The 25450-nt window shown below is 39.9% G+C and overlaps 2 protein-coding genes across 3 annotated transcripts; both read right to left on the minus strand.

Annotated features, from left to right (window-relative positions):
• Positions 1-3665: 3665 nt before the first annotated feature.
• slc25a33 (solute carrier family 25 member 33) lies at positions 3666-11096 on the minus strand. The gene is made up of 7 exons (XM_082519884.1): positions 10862-11096; positions 8982-9155; positions 7779-7856; positions 6567-6667; positions 6304-6370; positions 5326-5606; positions 3666-5213 (listed from the first exon to the last, which is right to left on the minus strand). The coding sequence occupies exons 1-7, from the start codon at positions 10900-10902 to the stop codon at positions 5014-5016; spliced, it is 942 nt and encodes a 313-aa protein (XP_082376010.1). The 5' UTR covers positions 10903-11096; the 3' UTR covers positions 3666-5013.
• A 3863-nt stretch (positions 11097-14959) lies between these two features.
• Positions 14960-24252, minus strand: spsb1 (splA/ryanodine receptor domain and SOCS box containing 1). Of its 2 annotated transcripts, none has more exons than XM_082518808.1 (3): positions 24027-24252; positions 19667-20547; positions 14960-16516 (listed from the first exon to the last, which is right to left on the minus strand). In XM_082518808.1, exons 2-3 carry the CDS (start codon positions 20358-20360, stop codon positions 16389-16391), a joined length of 822 nt encoding a protein of 273 aa, XP_082374934.1. In that variant the 5' UTR covers positions 20361-20547; positions 24027-24252; the 3' UTR covers positions 14960-16388. The 2 variants fall into 2 exon arrangements, with proteins under 2 accessions (XP_082374934.1, XP_082374935.1); XM_082518809.1 differs by lacking the exon at positions 24027-24252 and adding an exon at positions 23728-23869.
• Positions 24253-25450: the final 1198 nt, after the last annotated feature.

Genomic DNA, 25450 nt, shown 5'->3' on the forward strand with positions numbered 1-25450 from the left:
TACCAGCAACATTACCATCCTGGGTTAACCCCGTTTTCTTCATTCTTATACTTATTTAAAATTAGGTTTTTATATTTTACTTTAAACTGTTTTATGTTTTGACTGTCTTTTATTTCTTATGTTAGACTGTTCCATAATTTAACTCCTGCAATTGAGATTGCCACAGTCTCTGTCCACAGTGAAGAAAGTTTCACTTTGCTGAGAAGAAAAAAGGATCACCTGCTCCAAATTGATGCCTTCAAGCGCCACTGAAATTTGCTGACAAAAATTATTTGGCCACAATTAAAAAAAATATGTAAGGTAAAGGTGAGGCTTTCAAACATAAGAACATTGTATCATTTGTCAAGCACGGTGGTGGTAGCATCGTGCTCTGCGGCTGTTTTGCTGCCAGTGGGACTGGTAAATTGGACAATGTGGATAGAATGATGGAGGACGACTACCTCCAAATTCCCAAACACACATCAAAACTGGTTTTGGAAAGGCTGACGCAGGTTAACATGAAGCTTTTAGACTGACCTTCCCAAGCTTCGACCTCAACCTTGTTAAAAAATATATGGACTACACTTAAAAGCAGAGTCTGTTCCAGGAAACCAACCAGTTCAAATAAACTCTACCAATTCTGCCAATAAGAGCAATCAATTATCAAGCCAAAAGTATGGCAGAAGCTTGTTGGTGACTACAAAATGAATCTGGTTGAGGTGCAACATGTCAACTAAATATTAAATGGTAAAAATGGTAAATGGCCTGTATTTATATAGCGCTTTACTAGTCCCTAAGGACCCCAAAGCGCTTTACATATCCAGTCATCCACCCATTCACACACACATTCACACACTATTAGTGGGAATGTATGTATATACTTGAGCCTGTATGTATACTTTGGAGAAAATTCCAAATTAATTTGTACTTTGCACCCAGTTCATGTTTTTTAAAGTCATTAAAGATGTTTGCTGTACAATCATTCCACCCTGGAAAAAAACAGTTCAAAGAAATCATTAAAAGCCCAAAATTAACATGATATTCATGCTCATGAGAATATGCAAACTTCTGACCACAGCTATAAGTTTCCTGGATCTTCGTTTCCTCTCTGGAAGGACAGTACCAGTGTGCTAAGGGTATTTTTCCTCCTCGTCTCTTCATTTTCTGTTTTCTGCTCCGAGTTCTTATTTTCACAGTTTTTCATGTTTGTATAAAATGTTGTCATAGCAGAAAAAATCCTTCCTGCACGCATCACTGTCTGCTGTGTTTTCATTTACAGCCACAAAATAATTCCACAGGAGTCTCCTTTTTTTCCTGCCATCATGCTCTCACTCACTGTCTGCTCAGCACTGTTGAGTCATATGATCGCACACTACAAAACACAATAGAGCACAGCAGGCATCTCCCTTCATTTTGAAATTGAAGTGTGTGTGAATGTGTAACGATCTAGTTGCAATGCCCATGTTGATATTGATACTATGGATATTTGGATCAAACCACCCACTCATAGCTGTAGAGATACCTGGAAATGCCAGGCTCTGTACTATCACAGTACATACAAAACACAAAATTTGGTTTAATGTGACAGCAGATTTTCAGGTTTCCAGTCTTCTGTTGTACCAATTTAGAGAGTCCATGCAAACTGTAGCCTTAGTTTCCTGTTAATTAGCTGACAGGAGTGGCACCCAGTGTGGTCTGCTGCTGCTGTAGCTCATCTGCGTCTAAGTTTGACATGTTGTTGACAGTCTCTTACCTCTTGTGTGTATATATAATGATGTGAAACAGTATTTGGCCTCTTGTTTCAGATCACGAAACAAATTGTAGTATTAGACAAAGATAACCAGAGTAAATCCAAAATGTAGTTTTTAGATGATGGTTTCATTTATTAAGGGGGGAAAAAAAGAAATGCAAACCTACCTGGCCCTGTGTGAAATAAAAATAATTGTTCCCTAAGTCTAATAACGGTTTGGCACCCATGGGAGCAAGAACTGCAATCAAGTATTTGTTTTTCACATCACTGTGGATCTTTGCAGTTGTTTTAATTCAGCCTCACTGGACAGTTTTCGAGCATGAAGACCTGTTTAAGGTCATTGCAAAGCAACTCAATCAGATTTTATCATTTTTATATGATATATGATATGTTGCTTTGGGAGATCTGCATCACGTTGTCAGGTTGCACACTACGTTTTCTATTTACTCTGCTTATTTTTTACTAATATTAAAATTTGTTAATTGTGAGAAAGATTTTTAAAGAAATCAGGAAGGGAGAAAATACTTTTTCATTGCTCTGTGTATTTGAGAGATAAAATGCAAAACAGAGCTAGAGCAACTCCCTCTCTCTCAAATTTAAATATTAACTTAAATAATCGTGAGTTACCAAGGGCTTTACTAGTAAATATAAAAACAGTTTTTAAAGCCTTTATAAAGGGTGACCTATCAGGAAGTCACACCCTGTATACGTTTCCTAGAATGGGAATTCCACATGACAGCCTTAGCCGCAGTCCTTTGGTCAGAAACCTGTTTGTGCTGGTTGGAGAGGGCCATGTGAGTGAATCAACTAAAACAAAATGCAGCAGAAAGGACAAGTTCTTGATGATTCACCACTGAGCACTCAGATGGTTTCCCAAAACGTGTGACTAACAAATACCTGCTTTTATGGCATTTTTCTTTCATTTCACGAGATGTCTTAGATGATGAGGCTGTGGTTTTGTCCCCCACACATGACAACCCCATCCCAGCACATGCAGATATAAACAGAGCTAAAGCCAAAGCAGATCCAAAACTACTTGTAGAGGCTTAAAATGACCTTGAAATGAACTTCATCCAATCAAGAATTTGCGATGGCAGTTGTCATGTAGTCCAAATGCAACATGGCAGTCAAGGCCACCTTACTCAATTATTTTTGAAGCCTGTGTGGACTCTAAAAATAAAAAGGTAAGGTAAGTCAATATTTGCTTTCATTTTGAAACAATACCCTTTGTCTATGTTGATAAAGAGATATAAAAGCCTGTTATTATTCAATAATAAACATGCCATTTTTTGGAAATGATATCTCATGATAATGGGTGATGTATGGGGAAGGAGCACACACGTTTCACACATTAAGCTGACTCTTAAAAAAAGTCAATAGTTGTAAAAGCTCTGCTGGAAATGTCTGTCTCTCACATATGTAGAGGGACTGCAGCAACCACCAGCTCAGTCATTCTGGCCTTAAACTAACCCTGATGGTTATTTTTCAATTAAAAGTTGAACTCTTTTAGGCACTAGGCTTGAACTTCGCAGTCACTGATAATTCTGTGACCAGAGTGCAGTACCATCATCATACCAGCCGTAACAAGCAGGCTGCTCACAGCTGATGGCTATTAAGTATTTCACAACTTCTCTGATCTGTGTCCTGTTTACAAAAATGGTGGCCATTTCTGTTACACTGCAGTTTCCAAAATAGGTACTCCCCATGTTTTCTACTGGATATTTCCCATTCCCTGGAGCAGTGATCAGCCTGAACCCACAAACATCTGCTCTGCTTTTACACTGAATGTACTTTTACTAAAAATCCAATTTGAGTTCTCTGAAATTAAATAAAAGCTATAGTTTGATGACATGAATTTCTCTCTTTGGTCAATTTATTTATCCAGCCCAATGAGGCTGTGGTAAACATCTTGATGTGTACATGACTTAAATTTCACTGCCTTTAAGTAGTGCTTTATTTGTGTTTCAACATCTGTTCTGAATGTCTTTAACATGCTCGTTAAACGCTCTCATTTTTACAATATAAAAATAAATAAAACTAAACACCTTCAAAAGTGAAACAAGCAAACACACTCTGGGAACTAAACTAGAACAAAAAACCCAAAAACCACATGCATGCAGACTTCCCCTAAACTGGTGGTTCTCAAACTTGTTCTGTTCACACACTAGAATTTTTGGCAGTCAATAACAATTAAAAAAAAAAAACTAAAATGTAAAAACTGCCCAGATTGAATTAAAAACAAACTTGTTTATTTCTCCCCAGGTTCTCTGTGTACCCACTCGCATTTGTTCCCCATCACAGTTTGAGAACCACTGCTTAGATCTATCATCACACAGAACAGTCTCACTGGCTGATTAGTCAACACCAGTGACGCTTTTTTGGCCATTGTTATGGATGAACACATACACAACATCAGGCTTTACTCAGACACGTAGACAATAAAACACAAGATGATCGCACACAGGGTAGACTAAATAAAGCGACACTTTCGTGTTTACTCGTAGTCGGCTCAGTGCCTCGTTCAGTCCACTTAGTTTGAGGGATTTTTTTGTATCGTTGCGCAGAAAAATGCTCATACTTCATGCTTTATCCTCGTTAACAGATAAGGCAGATTTTTACAACACAACTATTTTGTCAGACAACTGATGCATTTTATTGAGCCACTGGTCAACTAACCATCCATGTTTTCATTATATTGCAAAAGGTGCCTATTTTCTCTTTTCCACAAAAGAAAACATACAGTTAAGTCTGTATATGTGTAATATATTAATGAAAAAATATGATACATTTCTCTGTTAACTTAAACTTTAAACCCAGCAGATTGTGGCAAAGTATAACAAGAACCGAAAATAATCTAGAACTGCACTTTTCAGTGCTTCTCAATAATATTCCTTCAAACCTGTCAAATCGTGCATGCTGGTGGAATTTCCACTGATACAAGGAAACAAACACGATCCAAAAACAATAACAGAACAAAAATAATTTAATTAACTTAAACTTAGTCCTCAGAGAAGATGACCTTTTTCCACAGGTTTGGAGGTTCAATGAGTACCATGACCTCTTGTGTATTTTTAACAAGCTAACAATATGTCAATAAAATGTTGTGTTTAGCTCTTTGGACGACAGTACAACCTGCTTTAGTTCCATCTTGAGAGTCTTTGTAGCACCACATCAAAAAAAAAAAACTATGTGCTGCATTTTCAAAAGTCTATAGGCCCAGTGTGCTTTGGGTTCTGCGTGACATCCACAGTTCGTCAGGAAAATCCCCAGTTTCAAACATGTCTTTACTTGGAGTCTCCCAGCAGATGGACAATGAGTTCATATGTGGAGAGGACGATGGCTGTGTTAGGGATTTGCCTAATTAGCTGTGGAACGAGTCCTCTATAAAAAGCTGCATAGCCTTCTTCCACTGCTATTAACCTCCCTGTCTGGAAAAAATACTTGTACTTGCTGCCTTCCTCGCGCAGCCTTGTCCGAATGACCTCTGTGGGGACACACAAGAAGAATTGGAAAAGGTTAACTATTAAGTTTCCTCTTCTCTGACGTTAGTTATGTTGTAATAGGTAAACAATGGGTGTGGGTGTGTGTGTGTTTACCGTGTGGGTAGGCTATGCAGGATGCACAACCCTTTGAAAAAGCAGCTGCCATCATGAGGCTGAGGAAGTCTGACGCTCCTTTCTCCTTTTCACCGTTAGGCGAGCTGAACTGCCTCTTGGCGAGTTGTTTCTTCAGTGTCTCATAGATGAGGAAGCAGATCATTGTTTCTGAAATGCCAGCGTAGGACGCAGTCAGGCCACGGTAGAAGCCCCGGACTCCCTCTGTTTTGTAAACATATCGAGCACACTGCAGTGCATTCATCTTCTTCTCTCCTCTGGCTCTGAAAAGTTAAGACATGCTCATTAGTGACAAAAATCACATGTGGTGAAGGGGTTAATGGAACAATCATGGTTTTTTTAGTCATCCGTTACAAGTATCACAAGACACCAGAGGCCAAGAACTGGAATAAATAAAAAGTTGAAGTCATAATGTAAAGTTACAAAAGAACAATTTTCTTATTGTGTGAATGCTTAGTCAACTGTACACTGAAGCATCATCGAGTTTCCTTATTGGGATGAACAAGCAGCTGGTCTAACCTTGACTGAATGTTGCTTTAAGTTATTAAACCCTCCTTCAACAAGCTGCTCTTTGTGTTACAAGATATGAGTTTTCTCTTCAAAGACAGCCTGAACAGACCTGCTCCTGTGACCTCACATGATACTACTGCCCTGTACTTGGCAATGCAAATATGGACTCCTCTTCTGCGTGCAGGTCAGTGCGTCAGCAGTGTGTATTTATGGAGCTGGGTCACACGCTCAGCCTCGTGCACTGCAGAACCCAAGGACAGTACCAAGAAGGTAGGCTCAATTTAAAGGTTTCTGTTAAGGTCACGGTATATGGAGTACATTCATACCCACTGAGACTCTGGAATAGGCCAGACCGTTTTACACAGATCTGAAACTGAACACTACGGTGTCTAAAGAAAAACTAAATAAATCTTATACATACGAGATAGAAGAAATGAACTGTACACCTACTTTTTCTCCAGCTGCATCCTGGTCTTGACCATCCAGATGGGGTTCATCAGAGAGTTGGTAACAAAAGCTGAAAATAGGAGCAAAATGAGGATATTCAGTATTATCCCTGGACAATAATATATGAAAGTGATCCCATAACAGCAGCCAATGATGAAGCTGTCCACATGATATACAAATATAAGTGATAACATTTTTGCACAGAACTGAAGTGCGTTACATTTTACTAATGTTAATGACACGCATGTCAAATTTAGAAGTCTCACCTGCAACACCAGCAGATGACATGTGTACCAATCCACTATTAGGGACAAACAGCCCATTGAACAGCTCTTTAGATTTCGAGTATGCAGCAAAGTAGATGGCTCTAAAAAACACAGAAACACAGACTGTTAAGAACTCTGCACAGAGGCATCAACGTGCTTATTTATGGATGCCTTTTTTTTAAGAAAAGTAAATGTGGTTTCATAACAATTACGTAATGACTCCATTCAGGCTGCTGTGAGCCTTTGACAGTGCGCATCCAGAGCAATCTGTTCCCTGCCCTCTCTGCTTGGCTTCTGGAACACACAGTCATTGCACCAGAACGAGCTGAATAAGCACTGGGCACAACATATGCCCACAGAGCTGCTCTGAATATCAGCTGGCCTGAAGAGTGGAGAGACAGTGGAACTACTGACCAAAGGATAATCCTGTGGTTACTAATTAACCAACAGGGAAAAGTACCTGTACTAATCAATAACCTTTTTCACTTTAACATAGTCCCAAAGTCTAATCGGCTTTTAGGGCATAAGTATTATGACGATTCATTTCACTTTTATTGCTGTTGTGTAGCAAAGTTTACATTCAACACTATCAGCTCCGGGGAAACAGGAAGAAGTACTGACTCTTTGCTGACACTAAAAATAGAACAAATGGCATGTTGTTTCACAGCCAACAATATCAACATATTCTCGCCACAGCATCTGTTAATACCAAACCTCATTCACAGAAGCCCATTTATCTAGAGTTTAAACAATTACTAATGTATAGGCAGCCCGCCCAGATGAGCAAAACAGCTCAGTCACGAAACCGAGGCAGGGGGCAGACAGACTCGGAAGTTGTTGGCATGATAACGGCTTCCTGTTTATAGACAGTTTGTTTTCAACCACGAGAAGAGAAACATAAGCAGGGTCTCCTCCTTTTTGTTTTTGGTTAGAAGTTGTGGTTTAAAACACTCTGAAGTGTCTATGCTCATTAAAAACTGCAAACTCAGAAATAATTGCTCCATTTTACTTCCTCTGCTTTGTTTATTGTTTCTGAAAAAGAAAACATCTCATTGTGCGTTTAGCTGCCAACAGGAAGTATCACTAATACAGAAACTTTTTGTTGAGACTTTAAAATAAAATAAAAAAATGGAAAGAATGTGGTGACAGATGAAAAAGAAAAAAGAAAAAGAGCCACTAACATGTGAACGGTTAACATTGAATTCATTGTACCTTGAAGGGGCAACACCCACAAGGTTCGGACCCAGTCCACGGAAAAGAGATCTTGGTCCCTCTTTTTCAAGAATGGATCTAAAACAGAAGCAAAGGACCACCAGACATTAAAGACAGATTTATTGAATGACCTTTAAAAAAAAAACAAAAAAAAACCTTGCACTGCCACACATGTTAAACTGTCTCCATATTTGCTGCAGCAAGTGTCTGTGCAGGGTTGTTCCAGGTTCTATTAGGGGATTTAATCTGATAGCTGCAATCGTGATCCTGCAATCGCTCTGAGTGTTACACCAGCCCAGTTCACTTGAGCTGGTACTGAACCCAGTCCATCTGACAGCGTTTCACTTGTCACGTCGACGGTGTTCCCAGTGTTTTTTTTTAAACTCTTTGAAGGAAATTTGATCTCTATGTGACAGTCTACTCTGTGTGGGACTGACCAAAGAGGGAGGCTACAACTTCAGTGTGGGTTATTTTCTGTAATGTAAACCTAGTCAATCAAGCAGGGTCCATGCATTCCACTCCTCTCATTAACACTCAAAACCTCTACTCAGTGAGAAGAGATGTTTATGTCTTACAGAATACGCAGTTTTTATAGCCTACTGCTGAGGCCGACACCAGTCTCGACCTGTTCAGTCCTCGGAGTGTTATATAAAGTTGATGGCACTGTGGTTAAAACCTCCCCACTGGAACTGCTTCTAGTCTTTCCCAGCCTCAAGCATATTCATTAAAGGACCACTTTAATGGACGCCATAAAGACTGGTTTTATCCATATCTTAAAGCTTCATAGAAAAGGACTATTCTGTCTCTTCAAAAAGCTGGTAAAATGGAGTTGATAGGAGCAGGATACAGTGCCCCTAATCCCCACTTAATATAGGACAGGATTAGAGGCATCGTTTTAAGACTACGAAAGCAGAAAGCAAATGACAGCCTCCCAACCCACTTCCACAGACCACATAAGAACCTCACAGGAGTTTATACAACTATTTGACTCAAACATTACCACACAAACACTTTACATCGACAGGTCAGGCAAGCCTAAATACACAACAGTTGTGTGCCAACACAAATAATAATAAAGTACCCAACGCGTCACAAAGGAACACACTGTCCTAATTTGCAGGTAGGGAAATTCAAATGCCGCAGGGAATGGCTCAGACAGGTTGCTGCAGCTCCATTTGCCTGACAACAACACAAACATCTTACCTTAGGACCTGCAGCAGTCCAGGTGTGACACCCCCTGGTCGGATAACCCCCGTGCCACTCAGGGTGCCAAGTTGAACCTGGAAGACAGGCCGGAGGGTGAGGCCTGAGGACTGCAGCCGTGTCTTCAACACCTCCAGGGGACAGGTCACGATGGCTCCCATTGTACCACTACACCTGCACATAGAAAAATCAGGATTATTGGCCTTAGGACGTTTAATATTTTGCAGAGCAGAGAAGGTGATACTTCCTCAGTCCATCTATTAAATGACAGCCAACCTGCTTAGAGTAGTGAGAGTCTATTTTTTTGGCCATACTTTGACTGAGTAGAGTGTTTTTATAATAAAAACAGCTTAAGAGCTTACTGGGCCAAGTGCAATGAACATCTACGGTCAAAGAACAGGTCATTTAGTCTGCTGTGGAAACACTGTGCGTTAACCCGACACATCTGGCAAAGGAGTTTTACAGCTCAGACTGTTTAATTACACTTGGAAAAGTGCACACAGTATTCTCATTAATTTCTGCACAAACTATTTATTTAGGTCTTTATAGCATTCTCTGGTGCAGCTTTATTAAACGTGTAACCTTGTCATTGACAAGCTTAGAAGTCTAGAAGAGATTAGATTAAGCTTCTCTGTGTCTGAAGGACAGAGTCAAACATCTTAGCAAAAGTAACCCCTGACCCAGTTGTGCATTCTCTGTTCACTAATCATTCATCCTCCCCTGTTGGGGTTGCACAGAAAAATCTACTCTTGCATAGGTAGACGTTACGTAATCAAACACACACATACACGCAACCCTGTTGAAATAAAGCGTTAGATGAGCCACCCAGGGAAATGGATAGAACAGTGCGCACAGTTGATATTACCAGCTCGACTTTAAACAGAAAAGGCTGGCTTAAAAGCTCAGCCGGCATCCCCACTTTAATGTATAATGTCTAATGTAAATTCAATTTTCATCGTGTTTTCAAGACCACATGTGTATCACTGGGCATTTCACAAGCCAAGATCAGTAAATACCCTTAAGGCCAGCCGTAACAATTTCAAGGGGAAAATGGCGTCATTAAAAAAACAAGCCAATGATGTTACACGCGACCTTAACACTAAGCCGATGCTACACGGCTTCTCAATCTTAAATATTATCAGCCTAATTACAAAAAAATACTCAGAATTTGAACAGCTGGTGCTGGCATCGCTAGTATTGATGTATGTCCAGCTTTTCAGGATTACATAGCACAGAAGGACATGACAGAGCTAAAGGCTCTCCTCTCGTGACTGCACCACAGGCGTCACAAACGCGACGACACGCTTACATATAGCCGCAACTTCACAATATCGACACACGCTTCACAATGTTAGTTTTTACACAGTGTAAAATTTTAAACACGATGTTATCATCCTCAAAAATATTACGACATCCCACAATTCCAAACGTTTTAACATCCTAATGCTAACTAACGGTAGCTAACCGGCATTAGCAAACTTCTGCACGCTAGCTCACCCACGGGAATAAAAGCCGGGGTTTTCATTGTTCACCGCGGCGTTACCTGGATTATTAGTCTAAGATATGGATTGGTAACACAAACGTTGCTCGCCTCTTTTATGTAGTTACTAAAAGACACAAAAAGCCCCACCGCTGAAGTGAAAATAGAAACGTGTCCGACTATAATTAAATGGTCACGAAGTACCGACACGAGCTAGCTCCCGTTTCTGTTTCAGCATGTTGTGGCTGTGGGCTCTCACATATAACAAATGCCTTAAATTAATCATGTTTAAAGTAGTTATATAGCTATTAAGTAACACGTTGCCCAAGCTTCTCGTGTTGTATTAACATGTGAGCTATTAATACCGTGAATTTGAAGCGAAAGCATTAATGAGACTTACCCCCCGGCGAAGAGATGCAGCAGCGTGTCTTTTTGTGCCATATTTTTCTTTGTTTTCAGAAGTCCAACATATTTTTATCACTTTTTCGAACAAAGTCGCGCTTGTACCGAGGAGAACACACTGCTATGGTTTTATGTTCCCAGTCTGTTCCTGTTCGTCTTCCTGCGTCCCTCTACAGGCTTAGTGGAGCGACAGGGTGACCTGAAGAGCCGATCGTGCTGACGTCAGAGGGCGGGCTGGTGGGTGTTGTCCGTGACGTAGGCCCATGTGTTCGCCCTCCCTGCGCCTTTGCTTGTTTCAAGTTATTATTATTCAAATTATTATTACATAAGTACTGGTCCTACTACTGGCATCAACAGCAGAAATCGATGCCTCCTGACTCAAACAAAAACACTTTTGTGTTACTTTTGCTCTTCATTGGGGAATTATAGTTTATGACTCAAACCAACTCTTTAGTGGGTGCATAGGTGGAGGTATGCTCTGAAAAAAAGAGGAATCAAAGTCAGTATAGAAGCAAGGCATAAGACAGAAATACCGAACATGCTAATCTGTAAACATATCACAGACCAATTATCTAACATTTGCTACCTCAAGCTTCTGCACATGTGCCTGTAACGAGCCTGGAAAGAGGGATATAAAAAGTAAAAACAACAAGTCTTTATCAACAGGAAGACCTCTGAGTTAACTCAAGACAAAATATCACTTAATGGCTGTATACTATAGATATGCAGCGTTGTGGCATGAGCCATCCACCCATGTTATAGTGTGCAGTAATACTTTACTGCAGCTGTTCTTACACTGAGGACAGGTAGCAGAGAGAGTTTGTAACCTTGTTTTGCACCTTGCGGGCTGTTTGTCTGTGCAACAACATTTGTCTCTCTGCCGCAACGTCGTCAAACCAGACTCACTGGCACATTTTGTCATGTTTTAATTTGCTTTTGCAAACCTGTATTGACATGTTTTTGTTATTGACGTGAGAGCACTGACACTGGAACTTAGCTTATACTTGCTATTTCCATGTTTTTTTAGTCTTCTTATTATTATTTACTTATATGTATTATTATTTCATTTGGGTTATCAACAAATCATGCTAACTTTGATTGGAAGAAAATGAGGCAGCCTCTGGCACAAGGTGCCCTGGAGATCATGTCACTTCCTACGTCTAATTTCACAGACAAATATATTTTTACTATGCTGAATTTATTGGAAAGCCTTAGTTTTTTTAGGTCTGTTACCGTTTCACAGTTGGGGCCCAGAGAAGTTAGATTAATCAGTTTTCATTGCACAAGCATAGATTCAGTCCAAAGTGCAGGAACACAGGAACACATTTGCGTAGGAGCGTTTTGTTTTTCCTCTTTCATGTCCTATAAATCATCTTCTGGCCTACCCACTTTGACAGGTAGTTTTAAAAGGGTTGTGCAATCTGAGTCTCATTAGAGAAGTTTTTTAAAAAAAAATCAAAACCACCAACTGTTTTTATGGTTAGTTAAGTACTGCGAATGCTGACATCAAGTGACCAGTTGCAATAAATGCATATTTGGTGTGGCTGTTCATAGCTATAAAACCCATGTTTGCTTTGATTTCTTTATTTCAGGTTTTTCTAATCAATTTTACTTTAATCTTTAAAACAGGTTGTTCACTATCACACTAACATTTCTAGCATTTCTAAGCATTCTAAGCACAAATCAGTCTTCTTTTGTTGCTAAAAGAGCTGCTTAATAAGGTATGTTCTGTATAAAAAAAATAAAATTAAATTAAAACCTCTTCATGCACTGGAGGGTCTCGGTTTGTGCGTCAAAGAAACGGTCACAGGCCTCGGAGACTGATGCAGTCTTGAAAGTTAAATCCCACCCACACCCATCCCACCACTGCCTGCTCCCGACTTTACTGGTTTTACCCATTACCATTTAAAGCACTCCGAGTGTGTTTGTTTACCTTTTTTTTAAACTTGTAAACCAGCACCTATATATTTCTTAATTGGTATTTATTATATGAGGAATAAAATAAAGGCTGTGAAATGTGGTAGGACATGCAGTGTCAGGAGCCACAAAATGTGGCTCTGCATCTCACTGACATTCAGAAGACCTCGTGCTATTTATGTACCTAAAAGTTGTGGGTCAAAGGATCCAGTTTGTAAAAGCTAATGTTCCCCATGGTCTTTGTATAGTATGGCTAAAATCTTTCAAGTAAATCAGCTCAGTAACTTAGCTTTAAATGCAAATTTTAGGAGAAGCTTAAGATGTCCCCCATGGTTTATCATATACAGCAGCGGTCCCCAACCCCCGGGCCTCGGACCGGTACCGGGCCGCGAGAGTTGAGGCTCAGGTGTGAAATGTATAGTTTTCAGGGTTTTTATCGGTTTTCAGCATTATTTTGTTATCGTTTTTATCGTTTACTCTGTTTTCCTGGGTCTTTTCACGTGTGTTATGAATAAATTTTCTTTTTTTCGGTACCGGTACTAGTTTTATTTTGTTATATTTATCCGCGACACCTTAAACGCTGGTCCATGAAAATATTGTCAGGAATAAACCGGTCCGTGGCGCAAAAAAGGTTGGAAACCGCTGATATACAGTATGTATGTGTGTGTGGATGAGCTGGATTCTACCAAAAGTCCAGTGTTGAGCTGTGGCAGCATTCTCACTAAAGACAGGACAGTGGATCACATGAGCCAGTGTCTCAGATCCTTATAATGGCATCCTGTTTTCTAAGAACTTAGACAATCCATGAGTCAGTTTCTGGATCTCTCAGGTTATGCAGAACAAACCTTCTTCTTCTTATCTAGCATTGGATTGTCATAGTGTACAATGTTAATTTAACTATTAATCTTCAGTTTAACTTCAAGATTAAAAACTTTTTAAACACTCTTTTTTTATCTTAGCTCATATCTTGAATTGCCTCGTTGTTGAAAGCTTACACAAGTAAACTTGTTTTTCTTGTTGTTCCACACAGGTGATTTCCATTTATCCGGCTGATAAGACTTCACATCTGGTCCAGTGAGGTCACAAAAGTCTGTTTACTTAGTACTAGAGTGCAACACTTCCTGCCACAAAAACAAAGACAAAAACAAAGAAATACACAAACAAAAATACTCTTAATCTTTAGCCTTGATGCAGTCATTTGTAATTAATATCATTAATAAAGGCTCGTGATATCCATGTCTCCCAGGAAGCCATCGCAGTGTGACATTAGCTCAACACACAACTACTTCTCTCTGAATCAGCGAAATGGAATTCAGCCATTATTAATGTCATTATATACACTCGTTTTCCTACCTGTTCACTAAAATCAGTCCCATCTGAAAGCCAGCACATAAGAATACAATCAAATTTGCCGCTTGTAGTATTTTTACCTACTAGGCATAAAAAGTATAGGATCAATGGAATACTCAAATCTAACTGGGAGGACATAAGTGTTCTTTCATATCTGCAAGTCATTTCAGTAATTGGATTCACAGCAGCTATGTTAACATTAAACAGAGAAACCCTAATTAATGACATAAATGAAGGTTCTGTTGTTTAGGAACAAAACATTAATTATTGTGATTAGTAACACAATTACCTGTTTCATGTCAGAAAAACAGGTCCAAACATAGACTCAGTGGACACACCCACGCACTGCTCCACACACTGAGACCAAACAGTGAAAACACCTGTGTGGGAGGATGATGGTAATGTAGCATCCGTTTGTTTCCTATTCTTTCCTTAAGCATCCAGTGACAAAGCTATTCCAAAATGACTGAATGATTTATTTACAAATCCATTATATTTTAGATAGGAATAACTAAACAACTCTACTTCAGTTTATAATGACACCATCTCTGCTCCCTTTATTTTAATGGTTAATCTCCATCAAATGAGTTGGAGACAGCAAATCTCAGTACTCTGTCATCTAAGTGTTAAAACGGTCTCATTCTTAAAAAAACAATTTTTTTAAAAATTAAATTTTTTTTTTAAAGAATTATTAAAGTAAAGAGACCTAATAATGACCATTAGTTACAGTACTTCTAATGTAGTTTCCATACTGTGAACACAGCCAGGGAGTTTGTAGAGTACAGGAGATTGTACTGCTTTGGCTGCAGTTAAAACAATGCACACTATATAATTTGAAATCATCTTTAATAGATACTTACAAACAAATCTACAACAAGAAGTACAAATAAAAAAAGGAAGCTGCAAGCAAGGAAAAGTGAAGTGTGTGTCCACGTTCAGCTGCTTCCTGAATGTGTGTCACATTTGCACATTTAAAAATACTAGCGACAACAGGTCTATGATATTTGCGTTGGCAATTTGACCTTTTATTACATTTGTGCAGCACGTTGAAGATTGTCATTTTTTATCTCAGTACAGTGCCTTAAAACTTTAGCTTGTGAATTCAGGCATCTACATAGCCCATTACCTCAAACTCCCCTTGCCCCTCTTTTTTAATGTAATAAACACAAACACTACATCAATGGTTCTCAGCTATGAGCCAGTGGGACCCAAGAGTCAGTCAGCTGTTACACTAAAGTAGCTATTTCATTTGTTTTCCCCATTACCTGGCTTAATTTGTGCAAACCAGTGAAGTCATCCGATGAAGAGACTGATTTAAAAACAAAAAAAACAAAAAAAAACAAAACAAAAAAACTCTTGGGCCTCAACGGCATGTGGTTGAAAACTACTGCACTACAAGAAAGCAGGAGTGATAAATGATAAAAAGACGTGACTCTATTGAGAAAACAATTCCTGCAGATGCATGCTACAAATAATCACAGTGACATTATATTTCTGTTAAAATTACTGCTGATCGCATTCCTGTCGGATGCCTGATGGCTAGTGATGCGGCCCTTTTAGATCACAGAAACCTGATAGCACAGTGAGAGGTCAGAGCAGCTCAGGGGCCTCACAGTGCACTAACCGCACTGCACTACAGACGCTCTCTATGGAGTGGTAAGCATCTCTTTTCTGTGTTGTGTCTGGAGCACTTTTTTTTTTCCTTTTTCTAATCCACTACCACTTTTAAAATCTTCTGATTTCTAAAAACAATTCTGTTATAATGCTCAATTTAAGTTGTTTTACAGATTGATATGTGCTGCCACCTTGTGGTCAGATACAGGCAATGCATTGCTGAGCCAATTCATCACTAGGTGTTTTAGTACTACAGCGTATCACATTTCTGAGCCTGCAAGCCATTAATGCATAAATCAGAAAGTCTGGAGGTCACAGCAGAGGTACTGACCACTTAACTACCTTGACCACAGCAACCTACAAACTGGTGACTGCCAGGGCATCGCCTGGATCAGCGTGTGCATAGTGCTCAGTGATTCCTGATTTGATAAAGTTAGATAATACAATTGAGAAAGAGTCATTAAAAACAAGATAAGAAACTGAAAAGGAGTCCAGCCACTGACATGGAAGCGTACTCATAGAATCATGAGGCTGATTCAGTCCTGGAGGCTTGAGCAATGCTGTCAAACAGGTTTAACCCGAGAATGATCCCAGAGAAACAAAGAAATGAGGGTGTGCTCAGAATGTTGTGACTGTCGGCGGCGTCATTGGTAGAGCAGGTAGTTCTTGAGAGAGGCTGGCAGGGGTAGTCTATGGATTTCACTCAGACGCTCTCTTCCTAATGCCACCCTCACTGAACGCCTACACAGGTCCATCAGAGAGAGCGGTTCAGCTGGGGGAGAGAAAGAGGGTGATAAAGTTAAAATTATGCATTTGCAGAGACAGAAGCTAATTTCAGGAGCATGTATAAGTCGAGCAAAAAGGCAGCGTGCATATCGTGTCATGTCCAATAACATTGTTTTAACCGGAGGCTGCTGCTCTAGAGAAGGCAGCAGGTTCAGTGGACTGTAGCCAAATTTTGAGCTCTAACCTTCCCCCTCAAAAACTAATTATGTCTCCATACATCAGTCATTATGATGTTCCACATTTGAGCTTAAGTTTTTTTAGGCTTGAGATATTCAAAGGCACTTCACACCATCAAAACATGCACTCTGAAATAAAATGGATGATTTCTAACACAGTATTAACACATCTGGGATCCACACATGCCCCATGGACAAAAGAACACTGCAAATGCAGTTCAGCTGTTTATATGACAGCTTACACAAGTTAAATAGTAGAGTACACCATAATGCATCTAAAATATTCCTTTAAAAAAAACAACAAAATCTATTGATCACATATTTGGCTTTTGTAGGGCTAGCTCAATTCCACTTCTGCAGGCAGAAGTCAAGAATCTGTCAGCAAGCCTGATGCAAACAAGAGTTGCCCACAGACAAGTTGTTCCACATTTATGACACTGCCCTCTGACGACAGTAAGCAGCTACAATATATAAGTGCATGCAAAACTGCATATGACCAATGCACAACCATGCCTGTCCCATAAGAATCATCTGGTAATACAGGCAGTTTTTTTTTTGTTTGTTTTTGTTTTGTTTTTTTTAAGAGTAATGGAGGTAGCAGCAGGAGAATGAAGTTTCTGATACAAAGATTCTAGGTTATTTAACTTTACTGCCTACATTTCACTTCGTGAGCAACAACATATACGCCGTCTCAGTTTATTTAAAAGACAAAAGTCTTCAGTGCCAAATACTGGTACACTACAGTTTTTGTCATATTTTAAAATGTAGAACATAAAATGTGTATGTGCGGAACAGATGGGCAAAAGACCTGCAACTGACAAATAAAGGCTATCTCATCTCAACTTTGCAACTCTAGTATACGTATTTTCTCCAGGTTTGGACTTGTTTGAGACAACAAAAAGTGTGGACTTCAGCTGCTGTGGCAGCTCTGCACATTGGATCAAGTCACAAGATTAACTACATATAATGATACCAAGTGCGTTTAACAAGACTACTTAAGATTAGAGATCTCCCTGCTCCAAATACAACAGTTAAAAAAAAAAAAAAATCATCAACTTCAAAGAGGCTTTTATGTATATGACAGTTTCTTTTATTCAGGCTGAAACTAGGTCAAGAGATCTGAGCTCAACATAAAAATCTAATGAGCACAGAACACTTGGGACATCCGGGTAGTACAACATGTTTCAATAAGCACCATCTTTCCTCACTGAAACCTCATGAGCCAAGGAATAACTGGGATTAATCCAACTGGAGTCATTTCTTATTATTTGTCTGATGGGACAACTAGCATGTTGTTTTTTGTACACTTACATAAAGGATCACCTGGTTCTGATTAAAAGCAAGCCAAAGTGCAGGCAATGACAAGAAAGGGAAGTTTGCAGCATGTCTGTTCATGCACTAGTTCAGCACAGGACACAGCTGTCTGAGGTAATCTCAAGACAACACCTCAGACAAGGGATACATAAGAAACTGATTTTGTCAAATATGATACCATTCGCTCATTCAGGCATAACCATTAATCCATAATTGAGAAATGCGGATTAGAAAAATGACTAAATCTGCAAAGCCTAACACAGGGTACCTTTACCAAGAAAATGAAGTAGACAGAACAACCAAAACACGAAGACAGTGTTGTCATTTTCCCCGATACCCATTAGTAGGTTTCCCCATGTAGGTGAAATGGCAGACAGCGGAACAACTAGAATACCTACAGAAAATGTACCAAACCAAAAACATTGAAGAAAAAAAAAATCCCCATTCTGAGCTGGCAAAGAGGGAGGATTAAAAACTGAAAGTAAGACAAAGGCAACCTCAGACAGATGTTAACTTGATGGAGAGAGCTCTGGGACTTGACAGGAGTTTGCTATGCACTCTATTAACCTGAGAAACCTGCAATTTTAATATAAAACAGATTTCCTCTTACAATGCAACATGTAGTTTATGATACGCTTGGAATTAAGTTTTTATTTGCCCGTCTCTTTAAAATCTGGCCATGAAGAGGGCAAAATGTAGTTTACTTGTCACAAAATTAATTTTGGTCAAAGTTCATTTGAAACAAAGAACTGCTTAAAGTGAACTTCTGAAACTTTTTATTTGTTGTCTCACAAGTCCTCACTCTCCTGTCTTTGCTTTTGTTACCTTTGAAAAAAATGTTACCTTTGACTGCTTTTGTTTGCACTTTGTGTTTACAAATCTTTCTCCTTCTTTTGAACAAACAAAAAAAGAGTCAATAAATGAACGAACTAAGCATATACCACACCTTTTTAGTGATAGCTGACTACTGGTAACTACTTTTTAATCACACTAATGGTCGAGAAGCTGCCATGCAGGGCCTGATACTTTGAGCAGCTTGACATTGGTGGCTTGTCTAAGGATGATTCTGTATTTCTACAAAGGGACCAGGAATTGAAACACCAGCCCTGTGATTTGAAGACAACCTGCGCTTGTGCCTCTTCTGAAGTAGACAAAGACTGAGAGAGAGAGAGACACCACATACTTATATATAAATATATTACATTTCTACTTTAGAGTGATCCAAAATTGTTTACCAAAACTGAGACATTTCCTATTGCTGCCAGAGTGGATGCAATGTCAGACTTTAATAGTGATTTAACTTCCATTTTATGTCTGATATCAGGCAAATTAAGCCAGAGAGGCATCTATATATAAATTTCTAAGTAATCTGGACTGAACAGCAAGATAACACACTGTGTAATGATATATGTACTGTTTTACATAACATTTAGAGAGGTAGCCACACAAATACAGTAATGCTACTCTTTGGTAACATGGCCTGTTTAGACACTGGGACAAGCCCTAACTGTTAAACCTCTTTTTATTGCATCAATAAATCCTCCCACTGGTTAGGTGAGCTCAGTAAACAAGAGATCACAATGACACAGCTGAACATGACAGACAATCTGAACGGGAGTAATATTTAATTTAAAATTCATACTTACGATCAAGTCCATTTATGTACCGGATTCGTATTTCACAGTGTCCCCACACAGCACTCACCACAGGGTACAGCTTCCTGCCTTTAAGTCCTCTGAATGCCACCCCTAAATAATGTCCATCTACTATATAACCAAGAGTCCCCTCATCCATGTCCAAGACTACTAAGAGAGAGTCTGGTATTATGAAGGTGTCGTCTGGTTCAAGGAAGGCCGGGTAGGGTTTTGCTGGGTGATTTTTGCCATCGTGGTAGAGTTTACTCCTGCACAGGTCCCAGCCCCAGGATTCAGCATTACTTCCTACCAAAGCTGTGTAGCCCACTGAGTGTAGAGGTGCGTCACTTGTAGCCACTCCGACCACAGCGTGTGTACCCCTTTGGCGCATGGCCCAGCTTATCTCCCACACATGCAGTCCCCTTGTGTAGCCAACACGGCCCCGGATGGCGTCCGTGCTCTGCGCAACAGGGTGCCGGTGGAACACCAGCTTGTTGTCATCTTTGACGAAGACGTTGAGGGAGCGGTCATCATTGTTCCACGAGTGTTGGACCTGGATGTCCAGGCTCGCGGGTGGCATGTCCAGCAGCAGATCCAGTCGTGATGGCTTAGTGTGATTCAGGGCCTGTAGCTCCAACTTCAGGGGGCTGAATGCTGGATCCCGCATATCGATGGTTTTAATGCCACCTGGGACTTTCTGCCCCATGCTACAGGTAGATATAGCAGCTCGTTCTTCCTCCTCTTCCTCCCCCCGCTTCCTCAAAGACTAATGGGGGGAGTAATCAGCCACAGACCCTCTATTCCAGTGTCCTGCGGTCACCTAAGATGCAGGTTTGTCCTTTTGCTTTGTTAGATGCAGACAGCCAAGGCCAGATGACGAGCTGGAAGCCAACCTGATGAGGTCAGAGGAAGTGAAAGCAGAACAAAGTTCAAACTAATCTGTTTAAGACAATGACAGCATTAGATAAAACAAAACATCATCAGGATCCGTATAAGGAAAACAGCAAGTCTTATGTACCCTCAAGAGTGACTTTGCTCTCATGACTGACTGCATTTAACATAAAGAAGGCACTGTCATATGACCAAAGATATAAAACCAAGTACAAGATAACATCATCATACAACAGGAAGCAGGCATCTGTTGACCACAGCCACATTTCTACAACCTTGACAAAAGACATCACTGCCATTCATTTATCTTTAACTTAAAACTCTTCAGCTTTCATACAGTGAGACCAAGGCAGAGTCCCGCCCCCCCCATTTAAACCAGTTCAACAGTTTCAGTTCTTATGCTGAGCCAGCCAAGAAAGACAAGACCAACGAGTTCTCATCACTTAGTCAACAGTGTATTTGCTAGATTGAAACGATTTTGTATAATGGATTAGACTCGTCACAGAGAATAGGCTGACCTAGTTAAAGTGGCAGTTTGGACAGCTACAGCTCAACATTTAATAACCGACAGATTATAGATGCCATCTTCAGGGTCTTATAAAACAAATGGCTATATAGGTTTGGGCGAGATGGCAGCATCCCATAAAATCCATGACAGGAAATTTATCCTATTGGTGTTATCACTTTATACTATTAGGAATGTGTCTGCTTAAAACTCTTTTTGATATGAGCACAAATGTATGCTTCAGTTTTATTTTACCCAGAAGTCAACGTTCATCACACTGCAGCAGATAAACTGTGATAATCAGCTTTGAATTTTTGCTTAACTGAATTCATTTATTATAGATGTAGAAAAACAACCACATAATCCGACTATGCCTGTGGCTCGATGTGGTTGTGCAGACCGACAAAACTTGATTTTTTCACATAAATTTAACCGTCTGGATAAAATATAGCTCCAGATCCATGCAGTGTACATAGCTCTGCATGTGTAAGTGGTAAACACCCATGTTATTGTGTTCTCATTTTGGCTAAGTAATTTAATTTGGGATTACGTTGCACAAACAACATGAAAAACATTCAAGTCTTATTTGATTAGTTGTCCTCAATTTCATGCATTACTTTACCAACATTTCTTGAAAAAGAAAAGTACATCTGAGAACTCACGAAAACTTGACGTTGCCAATTTCGACCATTTATCAAGTGGCTGATAGGCCAACCCTGAATGCAACAAAATGTATGTAATAAAATCAACAGGAGTTTTTGCTCTGCGGCATTACAAATGCGATTAAATCTTCTAATAGTGCTGGCTTTGGAAATGTTAAAAGAGCATAAAAAGCAGCATTCTCCACAGGATAACATGACGCATCAAATGTGAAAGTGAAATATTCCCACAACCTCCACAAACAGGGGGAAAAAAGACAGGAAAAACTCCAGCCATTTCCTATTATATTGCTGTCTAGTCAGAGGGCAACAGGAAAAGCTGTAATAAAATGTCTGGTTTTAAAAAAAGTTTTAGAGAAGCACAGCTGGACAGGAGCTCTTTTGAGGCAGAAATAGTTTCAGCAGAGAAACTGGACAATAAAAGCCTGATGGACTACCTTCTCATTACTGTTAAAGAAAAATGAAGAATTTATGTCTTCAAATTTAATTTTCATACTAGTTTTTCTTTTTACAGCATGAAGCATGTTTCCCTTAATAAGCCCAGAAGCAATCAGTAGCAAGATTAGTTTGGAAATAATATCCCAAAGACATATGTGACTTTTGTGGGCCCAGGTGTCACAGCTGCAGCTTTCTGGGCTTCCCGTTTCTGCCCATGTTGCAGCAAAGCTGTAGAGAGCATTGTGTAATGTGGAAAATGGTGCTGCAGGGAAGGCCACTCTAATTGAATTGTAGACAAGAGTTCATTGAGCAGTGCTTTGGCCTTTCTTCTAATGCAAGTAAACAACCATTTAAATGGGTCATGTCTCTTTAGTGATTGGAAAGCAAGGAGGGAAGAAAAAGCAAGCAGTGGGTGGCCAGCATCTGAATGTAAACAATCTCTTTTTCGATGGCTGTCCAGCATTCATGGAGAGTGAAACATGTTAATTTGCACACTCTCTGTGCCAGGAGTTTACCATCCCCCCCTCCCCCTCCCACCGCACAGGGCCACCTTACAACGCATGCAACATTAGCAGGCAAATCAAAAATGCAAGAACAATAAGAAGTCGTCCCTGATTTCATTTGGACTTCAAAACAAACATACCCACAGGGAGTATAAAAGACGGCTTGTGGAGGGGTGTATTTGGGCTGGGATCCTAGCCTGGGTTTGTTTAGGGTTCGTGGGCCCCCCAAATGGTTTGAAGCTGATTAAAATGCAGAAGGACAGGCCTCGCCGGATTTCCTGAGCCAAGGAAACATTTGTTTCTATCCGGGAAAGTTGATTCTGTTCATCTGGACATCACTGAACATGCATCAAGACACTTGTTTCTATTGTAAGGCTCAATTTAGACCAGGCCCACCTGAACTTAAACCACAGCCTGTTTTTCTGATTTCCTGAATACATACAGGTCAAGCTTTAATAAAGACAGTCATTGTGTCGCACAGGAGTGCATTCAAGAATTTAATATAGTCTGCTTTGTTTTGAGTTTTAACTTTTTGTAGTTTGTCATCACCACGATTTAGCACAACGCTATAGCTAATGCAACCTTACACAGGCATATGAAGATCGCCTTTCAAGTTAGAATATCCAGGTTTTGTTGATTGGTTCATGTCTAACTAAACAGCTTTAAACAGACAGCACACACGTTCTGAAACTGAGGACAGACTATTAGCATAAGAGAAGCCAGGTATAACAATAGTGCCTCTACCTCCAGGCCTTGACTAAACTGGTACCAACACGCATCTACAACAGCCCGAATAAAAACTAAACTTACTGTGTGAAAGTAAAGCGTGCTGGCAGCTGAAGCAGCAGGGTGTGAATGAGCGTATGTAGGCCTTCTGGACACTTATTCCTCAGAGTTTTGCCATGCTAGCTACCGTAAAAGCAGCCTGGGCTTAATAGTTTTAAATGGACCTGGCGACCGTGTGGTCCGAGCTCGTGGAACCGTCCACGCGCAACTACAAACAGAAGAAGCGCGTGAGTCAACCGTTTCTTACGGTTGGCCTTTCTTTAGCTTCGGTTTTTTTTTTTCTTTGTTTACCTGAAACTCGACCGCCTGCGAAACATTTGTTATCCGACAAACAGCAAAAACCGTCGGCGTTAGCTGAAGCAGCTACACAATATGGCTAATGTTAATAAAAGAGAGAAGGGGGGGACGAAGATAGTAACCAGTAAACTGTGTCGCTATGTCTAAACTGGGGGAGGAGGCTTTGCAGGCGTTGTTTTATTTTTTTATATCAGATATTTAAATGTGATGTAAAGAGAAACACTAGAAGCGAAACAAACGTTTCGACACAGTAAGCACAAAAACACAAGAGGAAAAGCACACGGCAAACACACCTTGTTAAGTTGTGAGGCGGCAGCACAGTGGATGAGACCAGGCACGGCTTCAGCTACTCCATCGTAGTTTTCCTCTTCCTTGTGCTCTTACCTTTTTTCCCAGGCTGGGCATGAATTAGGTGAAATGGTGATGGCTGCTCTCTAGCAGCTCTCGCGTCACGTGGTCAAACGCTCCCAGCTGCTAGACCAGATTAGGACCTCCCCACAGAGCGGCTGCAGCTACAGCAAAGATGGCTTCGTGTTGGTAATGCAGTTTATGCTGATTTTCTTTAGGCCATAAATGTATTCACGAAAAATCTAAAATAATATGCGGTGCCGATATTTAATCCGAAGTGAAGATGTAAACCCAATTATAATATCAGATTCTAATACATTTCACTGCTGATATGAACACTTTCTAGAGAACTGTTTTGTTATGCTAACCTTTCTGGCGTCTTAAGATAGTGAAAAGGTGTATTTTTCATAAGATGAATCCGAAGATATATGTATTTTTTTTAAATGGTCCTACAGTCCAGTATCATGGGTTAAATTATTTTTAATTTTTTGTGCATGTGGTCAAAGATGTGTACAAATATAAAAATATTTATCAAATGCATTTACACTCATCACGAGCTTTGCAACTATATTTGTTGAGTACAATAGTCAGACTGGTTTGAGATGATAGCAAGGGAAAATTAAATCATATAACCACTCATTACAACCAAGGTGTGCAGAAGTGCATCTTACACAACACATCAGACCTTAAAGCAGATGGGCTACAGCAGTAGAACACCACACCTGGTGCAGATCCTGTCAGCTAAGAACAGAAAACTGAAGCAACAATTCACCCAGGTTTCCCAAAAGTAGACAACAGATGATTGTGATCACACATGGAAGTTTATGAGGTAGATTTCCTGCCGAAGCATAAACCAGGTGTAAAGCAGCTCTGAAGAACAATCCAGTACTAATAACATGTACCTAACAAAGTGGCAGTGAGTCCATATGTAGATACTAAACAATCATACACCTCATCATGGACTTGAAAACAAAATTTACACATTGCTGTAAATGGAAAACCTACTGAAATGTTCCAGTATAAAGCTAACTTCAGTATAGTTCACCCTTCAGTGTTAAAGAAGTCAAGTAGGACCCCACACATCAACTGTTTATTCACTTTTATTGTTTTTTCTTGTCCTGTTTGGGTGTTTTATTAAGCAGAATCACGGTCTGAATGCTTTGTTGTGCCAAACACATTTACTTTGCCAAGAGGAGCGCTGTAGACTCTCTATAGGCTCATCTTCTTAGTCTTTTTTTTTTCTTTTCTTTTCATTTTATGTTATTATCCACATTATCTGTGTAGCTATACAGTGCCGGAGCTGGCATGCTATGAGTTCCAAGTTGGAAAAAGAGAAGCATTAACGACATAAAGAGGAGACAGAAACAGA

Source organism: Aulonocara stuartgranti (genome assembly GCF_965226115.1).
Source record: "Aulonocara stuartgranti genome assembly, chromosome: 20".
Classification (NCBI taxonomy): Eukaryota; Metazoa; Chordata; class Actinopteri; order Cichliformes; family Cichlidae; genus Aulonocara; species Aulonocara stuartgranti.

What these genes read in the sequence shown, in the direction of transcription:
- slc25a33 (XM_082519884.1), bottom strand. Translation starts at nt 10,902, where the DNA reads ATGGCACAAAAAGACACGCTGCTGCATCTCTTCGCCGGGGG. An exon ending in GTCATCTGCTGGTGTTGCAG is followed by an intron (nt 6,371 to 6,566) that starts GTGAGACTTCTA and finishes TCCTATTTTCAG; the next exon opens with CTTTTGTTACCAACTCTCTG. An exon ending in AGGATGCAGCTGGAGAAAAA is followed by an intron (nt 5,607 to 6,303) that starts GTAGGTGTACAG and finishes TTAACTTTTCAG; the next exon opens with AGCCAGAGGAGAGAAGAAGA.
- spsb1 (XM_082518808.1), bottom strand. Translation starts at nt 20,360, where the DNA reads ATGGGGCAGAAAGTCCCAGGTGGCATTAAAACCATCGATATGCGGGAT. An exon ending in GTACATAAATGGACTTGATC is followed by an intron (nt 16,517 to 19,666) that starts GTAAGTATGAAT and finishes TCTCTCCCCCAG; the next exon opens with CTGAACCGCTCTCTCTGATG.